Genomic DNA, 8,780 nt, shown 5'->3' with positions numbered 1-8,780 from the left:
TGTCTGCTGGTTCTCTCAAGCCTTTCCTCAGGACAGCATGTAGCGCAAGTGAACCCACTTCCTGCTCTGTCAGGTGGAGCAGCACTGGAGCCTTTGCTGAGTGGTCGCAGTAACATCGAAAGTCACACCAGCTCAGTGCAACCACACAGCTCAGACTACACAAACTTTGCGTTTTGTTTTGTTTTTTTGTGTTACCACAATGACATAGTACATTGTGCTACTGAGCCATTTATATTTGTTCATGCTGTTATATTACTTTTGCGGTGCAGCAGTGTAACTCTTATGACTTCTATGGCAAAGGTGCCTTACGTGTATTCAGCGCATTCATTTACTTACTCTAATGTTATAGTTGGATCGTTTTCACTTCATCACCATGGTGACAAACATGCTTGCTGACATGCACTGTACAAAAGCGTCATCACTCTTTGAAACCTTTGTGCGTGTGTGTGTCATACGCATCTCTCATGCTGTCCCTGTTGCGCTTTCCCTTCAGCTGTGTCTGTTCGAAGAAGCCGCTCTTGAAAACACCCACAGAGTTGTATATTTGTAAACTGGGCAGGAAGTGGCAGTGGGGGCAGCTGGGGTGGGGGAGGTGGTGGGGGGTGTCAGCAGCATATTGCCTGACTCACTTTCCAACCCCAGACCTGGAGAGCAATGACTGGTGAAAATGTGTTGTGGCAGGACTCTCTCTTTCTCTCTGTATGTGTGTACACAGGTGGGTGTGTAGGTTCAGCGAAACTCATTTTCCCTTGGCGTGAACTGTGAGCTGAGCGAAGCTCGGTAAAATGTTTCGAGTTGAGACTGTAATTACAGGCCAGGGTTTGGCAATATATAGTCTGAATGCATAAGTAAACATATTATCTGTCAAATCATGGGTGGCCTTGACTCAGATTTTTCTTTACATCCTCATGAATGTTTCTCATAGATGTGTGAGTCATTATCTTCCAGCGCTGGCTGACCTGCAAAGTGTGAGAGACTGTAGTAGCAGAAGAGGGGGAGCTGTATCAGCGGTGTGGTTGGGGCTCATGCAGTTGGTTTTTCTCTCAGCATTAAACTTCGGTCTAGACATGACTTTTACAGAGAACTAGTGTGGGATGAGAGCACTCTGTAACGGGCGTTGATAACAAACAAATTGTTCACAATTCTATGTATGAAACAAACATTTTCCATTGATAGAGCAGGGCGATGTGGTCAGATATCAGTCTCTTGAGGCGCTGTCTTCTGTGTACACACAACCTTGGAATTAAACCACCAGCTGTTTGTCACTTAGAAGGCTTTTATAGTATACAGTATGTTATGCTTAGAGCAACATTTTTTAAGAAAAGCAAAAGTGAAAGAGGTGGGCTTCGTTCACAGCTAAATGCTGTCCCCTTGTGTTGGTCCAGAGATCAAGTAGAGAGCAGTGGAGCGTTGATATTTGAATTTTCTGAAAGATGTGAGATAAGGGGGTTCATTTTTATGAGTCTTTAAAATAAGAAAGTCAAACCCTTGCTACATGTTCGATAGTTTGTAATGTCACTTTTGATTAAGGTATAAAGTCCATTGGTGTGATTTATGAGGTTGCTCCATCCTACAGAAATCAAGCCACACATCTTGAATTCTGGCAGATCTTTTATCATAACCTGCGACTATCAGTTACCGACAGTCACTGAAAAATAACAGCAACGCTTGAAAGTTACTCATTGACATGTAATGCACATTGAAAAGATGTCTGACCGACCAACGCACACAAGATGTCACAGTGACGTAAAAGTGCAAATGATGGAAAGAAGCGATGACGATTTTCACATGTAGCTGCCACACATCTGTATGTGGATACACAACTCTTCAGCGTCTGCCTTGACATCAGGAAGTGGAAAGCCAGGGTAGGAACAAACCAACCCATGCAGATTTCTCTAATAAATGAGACACAGTGGGTGGTAACCGGGTAGGTCTGTTATCTGCATTTGAATTCAGCATCTTGGACCTCTCCATAGTGTAATCGAAAGCTGTGGTAGCAGTAGCTAATACAGTGAGTGGGGCTCTGTAGCTGAGGTTTGGAAAAGAAGAGTTCTCAAACAGTTTTCAGATGAAACCTCAGTAACTTGGAAAATATGTGTCTTGGCTGTAATGACTAATATCATGTTCCAATGACCTTTTTTGTGTTGTATCACTATTGTTTTGATTTAGGTCAGTAGATATGCTGTGCAATGTTTGGGCAAAGGACAGAATTATGATTTTGTTTTGTCAGAATCTGGAGGGCTCATTCTTCGAGAGCATATAGCAGGGAGGGTCCCACTGTGACTCAATAGCTGTGGGGTCCCACTATGACCTATTGGCCTCTCGCTTTCACTTTTTCTCTAGGGTCTTGAAAATTACTCACAGTCAAAAGCGTTAATTCATCACCGTAGTTTCATTCACTCTGTTTAGCTCCATATTGGGGCTTTTAAACACACCAGACGTAACAAACAGCATGAAGAAAATAAAGTTTTTAATCATAACATTGTTACATGTTTTCATGGCAGTAGTTGTGTTGATGTAGTCAGATGTAAAAACACATTTAAAAGTTTACAGGATAAATGCAATGCTTTTGTTTTTGAATGCATAATCACAATGACGTACACATATGATCAGGGGCACAAGCAACAAGTGAAAATCACTGACAAATATTTCTTTCAACATCTCCTAACACATGAAACTTTCCACATAAACCACCATGACTCGTGATTTCATATCTCATAATGATACAAAGTAGTGAAGAAGAATCAGAGGTTAGTTCCGTCAAGTCATTTCACTTTTCATTTTAAATCCCAGATATGCCCAGATAAGCAATTCTGGTTCTTGTTTTTACCTTATTAACAAAGAAATGAAGTCAATCTCTTAAAAGCATTACGTTATAAAAAGAAATTTGAATTCCACAATACCATGTTTAAACAAATATCATAGCTATAATTTTGAACTTACCAAACCCGTTGTCCAGTTTGTACAATTTCAGATACATTTGCTTGCAATAATTAACAAAGAAATCACTGTATATATATATTCCAGAGACTTACTGACAATATATGTATGCTACAAGATGACACACATTGTCACACAGTGACATACATTCATTGGCTATTAGCTGATATGTCAATGGAATTTTGTTAAATACAGTGTATGCCTGCATACTGTGTATATTGTAGGTCCAATAAATAAATACAACATAAATATGTAATTGATGCAGTTCAAATCATCATTAGATAGCAAATAGGAGTTGTGCAAATAACACAGTCTGGCTGAAAAAAAAAACAGACTTTCTGCTTTCTGCCAGATGTTGCACTTCAGAGTAATACATTCTTGGAGTGACCTACTATACATTTTAAATGTAATTAATTAATTAATTAATTAATATACTCCAACACAGAAACATTTTAAACAATCAAGTAAGACTGGTTCATTCAGAATACTGGCTTCTCTGACTAAAAAATGAGAACAATCCAACTTTGTTTTTATAAACTTTTTTTTAAAAATCTATGAAGTATAAAATCCTTACAAACCCACAGTATACTGTTTTACATATTTTTTTTGAGTTTTAAAGTTTGAATTTGAAAAAATCTTCCATTTAGCACAACAGCAAAGAAGCAAATTTGTAGTGATGACGTCAACCCTTGACCAATCCTGGACCTGCTATCTATCTAGTTTACTGTCCAAAATAACTGGACATTGAATCAATGTAAATTCTGTTGGGGTGGGTGTTTCTTTTTAGTAGACCAGAATTTGAAGGAGTGAAGTTTTTGCCCAGTACACCACCCTACCATCTTTGCATCTGACCAGGGTCAATGGGTCCTATAGGGTTGGACAGCTGCCCTGGAACATGCCAAGGATTTCGAATACAGACACATATTGTATCAGAGCTGCATCTAAGGCTTGCGCATGTAGATGATATCCAGGTGGGTTAGAGAGTCAGAGGTATTAATGCAGTTATTTGGGCCAATGATGACCTCCAGGGTCCCTCCAGCAAACAGCTCTTGTGCCTTGCCGAGGAGGCCTGTGCTGCATGTCTTTGTATATATCTGGCCCTGCAGGAGGACTTTGGTGTTCCAATTCAGACTGACCGTGTACTCTCCTTGACATGCACACAGTGTCACCTGAAGATACAGGAAGTAATATCCATCTTTCTTTATGGTCAGAACAGCTCCTTTTTCTGAGACCAGGCTTGTATCTGGATTCTTTGCTAACCATTTAGTGCTGTTGTCATCTGTGGGTGACAGAAAAGCTGCTATTAGCTGTGTATTTGTTTTCATAGAATTGCATTGTTAATATCCAGTGTTCAGGGATGATTTCACATTAAACAAACATGTATTACCTGAGGGTGTGCCATAATGAGATTACATGTGATTAAAACGTATGGGTTGGAATTACACATTCCCTCTGAACAGCACATTATTATTATTATTATTACTTCCAACAGCTTGTGAATGGCGATTCATTATGTATACATTTTTACTTGTCACATATTGTGAGCATGGGCATATTTAAAATAGATCAGCTTTACCGTCAGTAACCTGAAAGGTCAGCATTTTGCCTCTGCCCAAGCGAAGCCCATCCTCAAAGGAGACCTGTAGAAAAAGAAAAGATCTCTCTTAATCTCAAAAATATCAACATTAAATGTGGTGCCAGCACGGCTCCCACAGTGAAACACAGAGCAGCAACATAGAGGCTACATTTTTTTTTTTTTTTTTTTTTTTTGCAAGGTGATGAGGCAAGTTCCTCCACCTTAAGAGTGAGAACAGACTAGATCATACATAATCTTCAGAGGGAAAATGAAGAGACAACATTTCAGTTTAGTGGCATTTCCCCGAATGTGACGATGACGTCACTGTGCTTCCTCCAAGAGATGAGGAGAGCGGTTAGACTGACTGACATAAGTAACTCAGAAGAAGTGGAAGTAATCTGAGATAGACCTGCCTCGCCTGCAGGATTTGTGTGTCTGGAATATTGGGGTTTCAAAAACAACAACAGCAACAAAAGCACTGCACCCTAATCACATACATAACATATAAGACAACAGTCAGGTCAACAGTAAAAGCACAAACTCTGAAACTGTGGTTATCTTACCGAAGGTGTATTGTTTGCCTGGATTTGCATTGTGTTCTGTAGTGCTACAGCAGTACTGTTCTGAGACTGGAGAAGAAGACAGAAGCACAAAATATGCTTATAATAAATGTTACAAGAGGTCGTGAGGAGAGTGCTGGCGAATGAAGTTGTCTCCAACTGTGGGTGAGGTAAAGCTGTTTGAGTTCTCTAAATGTTTTTTTTTTTTTTTTTTTTGTAATTTGGTAACACTAAATAACAAAAACTGCACACAAAGCGCCATGTATCAGAAGCATTCACCTATTAGAACATTTGCTCTCAACATTTAAACACATTTCGACCATAATACTAAACATATAGTTTCTAAAAATTATAGTTGTATATGTTGTGTTGTTTTGTATCATGAAATGTGTAGATCTAAAACAGACAAGCTTTCACTACTGAGGAGTCATAACAGGGTCCGTGAGCCACTGTAGACCACAGGCAGGAGTGTCTTTCTCACCTGCTGTGCTACTATCAAAACCACAAGAAAGCACAGACGCACTGCTCAGGTATTTTAACACACCAGTACTTAAAGTCATCCTCTATGCTCTATATTGTCTCAGTCACTCAAAGTGAGTGGGGCTATTAAACACTGTCGTACAAGTTTACGATGTAAAGTTTGTATCTCATCATTGATAACTGTAAAGATGCTTTGTAAATTCAGTCTGTCTCACCAGGCCACGATGTCCAGCTGTGAAGAAGAAGATGATGAACGAAACTTGGACAATGGAAAGGATGGTGGTCCACAACAGGAGGACATGGATCAGGGAATGCTGGGTATGCTGTGGCATCGTCAGTCCGACGGCAGTGCTCAGAGCTGCCTGAGCCTGGGGAGGGCAGGAAGACAGATAAGAGCTGACGAATTTACAAGTCCTTAGTTTCCTCTGCTGTGCACCAAAGCAAAGTGTGTGTGCGTGTGTTTGCTTCCTGAGCTCAGTGTGTGCATATGATGAGGACGTTTTGATGTGTGACTGTCTTCTGCTGTGCCCTGAGTATCTATAGAACAAAGACAAATCCAAATGGTACTTTCCCCTGTATGTCACTTTGGTGCTAAAGGTAAAGAACAAGCCCAGATTGTATCTGCATTTTGGGGCTGGCCCTTTTCTACTGATCACCACAACTCACACAAAAAGAAGGAACAAGACTCACTAACAGGGAGAGAAGGAAGGATTGAAAAACTCTGACATAAATCCATTTCAAAATGATTCATTCAGTTCCTTATTTATGATGATACTTTACAAGGAGTTTAAGAACATTTCTATATTAGTTCTTTGCTGTGTTGTGGTTTTTTCTGCCTTGCTGTTTTTGCACATTCTTTTCATTATCCTGCTCTTGAGTAATTATAAGCATGTGAAGCACTTTCATTCATTTATTTATAATATAAAAACATAATATAAAAACAAGTTCCCATTTTTCTTTCTCTATATGTTTTTATATTATACATTCTAGAATGAAAGTACACATACTTATAATTACTTATATACTTATAATTACTCAGGAGCAGGATAATGAAAAGAATATGAATAAGGGTTGATTAGAGAAATTAAACAAGAAGTGGATTCATTATTTCAGCACTGAATTATTGAAGTTTTCATCCTGGGATGCTAGATTTTAACAGCTTTTGTCTGTACCGTTTTTTCCTATAAAATCTTTGGTGGAAAAGCTAATATGACCAGAAACTGTAAAGATATAATTAATACAGAATATACAGAAATAAACAAGATTTTTTTTTTTTTTATGGACAATCACCTTTGAGAACCTATTGCATCCCCAGGTGATATTATACCATTACTGCATGAAGGCTGACACTATTATGTAATTCCACATTTGGTACAATTCTTTAACGGTTTAATCTACTATATGTGGTTAATTGTGTATTTACATTAAAACAAACAACCACTACTTAAACATCATTATCATTAACTCATCTGACATAGCAAGATTACAGAGGGACAAAATGTCACAGTCAAATTAGTAGTGGGATCAAATGTCATCAAACTGTATGCTGTTTACTATTTGCGCTTCTTGAAAATTCCCACCTGTGTCTAAATTCTGGTTGAGGTCAGTAAAGGTGGTTTCACTTTCTCTGTTTGCACTTCTCTGGGGGAAAGTTTCATGGCAGCAAAACAGGATGGGCTTTGGTTCAGGTATGTGTCATCAGACAAAATGATACGTGTGGTAGGCTAACTATATGGTCATGTAACACAGTAGCAAACAACATGCCCACACTTGTTACTGACTTAAGGATGCACTACAGGATGTATCATTTGAATTGGATGGGAAAAGCAAAAGAGCAGTTGGTTATTGAGAACTGGCATTTTCAGGTCATGTGTACATTTAAAGCGTGATGAGAAATCCTGTGTGTTTGATAATATGATGGAAATGCCGTGGGAAATACAATTGTTTCAGTAGTCTTTGTAGCTTAGTTTGGCATTTTCAGATGATGTAATATCAATCTAAATGGCATGACCCTGAATGAATCATGGTTTCATTTGAGAGGTACAGAGGAAGAAATATTTCAAAATGGTCTGTGCGCTGACATTGTTCGTGTGGGTTAGGATGGACATCTTCAAGAATGAGCTAAATTAATAGAGGAAGTGGTGACACGAAATATCAGAGGAAGATGGAAATAAGATCAGAATTTCCTGTTGGTGATGACACTCAATCATAGTGACGCCACCCATCTCCTCAATTATTGTTGTTGGCATACACAAGATTTACTTTCTCTGATTTTGTCATCCATTAAATGATGACATACAGCCATCTAGTGGATGCAAATCAATAATGCACAAAATAGTGAGATGTTATATTAAAAACAATAAGAAAATGTCAGGCCATACAACTACTTACAATATGCAGTATTATCTTAGGCTATAGTAACTGTAGAACTGTGGCACTGTAATAAAACACAAGTGAAGCTGGTATTTCAATGTCTATATTTTATTACCTCAATGAGGGATTCCCCAAAGACAAGCCACAGGTGAAAATACAGCTGTGCTGCAGACACGTTTACAAAGTTGCTCATAGGCACATCAAAATTTATAGAAAAGAGATGATATTGCATTAGTCACTAACATGTAGACCACTCTGTCATTGTACCTGTCACTGTTAGAAATTAAATTAGTAGGCCTGTAATTTCATTTTTGGTGTGCTCTAAAAACTGCAATGGAAAAAGAAAACATATAGCCTATATTTAAAACGGAAAACTACCTGCAATATATCAAAGTTGCTATTTTAAGTTTTGTTGTCACTTCCTTGTTTTTCTTTCCACCTGTCACTTGCCTTTGTCTTATTTGGGGTTTGTGCAAATCTCTCAGTTTTACATCAAAAGTAAGAGGGAAAAGATACGAGGAATCTGACAATAAAGCGTGAAAACAGAACTGCTGGAGGGTTTTTACTGTAAAACTGCTGCAGGCATGTGATGCATACAGAGCATTTCTTTACATTGTGAGGACTTAACCTGCAAGTCCAAAAGTTAAATGTTGGTGTTGTTTTGCTTGCATCCATTACAGTATCAGCTTTGCAAGGAGAGAATTGAGTTTATAGTTTTGGAAAAGGACAGTGAGCCCATAAACATCAGTATAATTTACACAAAATGTGAGAAAGAAAGAAAGAAAGAAAGAAAGAGTAGGCTCCTACATTTAGAGCTGGAACGATTATTTTATCATTAAGTCAACAGAAAA

The 8,780-nt window shown here is 38.4% G+C and overlaps 1 protein-coding gene across 1 annotated transcript; it reads right to left on the bottom strand.

Moving 5' to 3' along the window:
* Window positions 1–615: 615 nt before the first annotated feature.
* tnfsf18 (TNF superfamily member 18) lies at window positions 616–6,967 on the bottom strand. The gene is made up of 4 exons (XM_071472550.1): window positions 5,772–6,967; window positions 5,080–5,145; window positions 4,517–4,580; window positions 616–4,219 (listed from the first exon to the last, which is right to left on the bottom strand). The coding sequence occupies exons 1-4, from the start codon at window positions 5,886–5,888 to the stop codon at window positions 3,882–3,884; spliced, it is 585 nt and encodes a 194-aa protein (XP_071328651.1). The 5' UTR covers window positions 5,889–6,967; the 3' UTR covers window positions 616–3,881.
* Between the last annotated feature and the right edge of the window lie 1,813 nt (window positions 6,968–8,780).

Source organism: Trachinotus anak, unplaced genomic scaffold (genome assembly GCF_046630095.1).
Source record: "Trachinotus anak isolate AG129_WGS33_773 ecotype Australia unplaced genomic scaffold, CSIRO_AGI_Tana_v1 ptg000003l, whole genome shotgun sequence".
NCBI classification, from domain to species: domain Eukaryota; kingdom Metazoa; phylum Chordata; class Actinopteri; order Carangiformes; family Carangidae; genus Trachinotus; species Trachinotus anak.
Note: the sequence above shows the minus strand (reverse complement) of the source record. Positions and strands in the feature narration are given on the sequence as shown.

Coding starts and splice junctions, on each gene's coding strand:
- tnfsf18 (XM_071472550.1), bottom strand. CDS start 5,888: ATGCCACAGCATACCCAGCATTCCCTGATCCATGTCCTCCTGTTGTGG. Junction 4,581..5,079: donor AGGCAAACAATACACCTTCG/GTAAGATAACCA, acceptor CTTTTTCTACAG/GTCTCCTTTGAGGATGGGCT. Junction 4,220..4,516: donor GACCTTTCAGGTTACTGACG/GTAAAGCTGATC, acceptor TGTCACCCACAG/ATGACAACAGCACTAAATGG.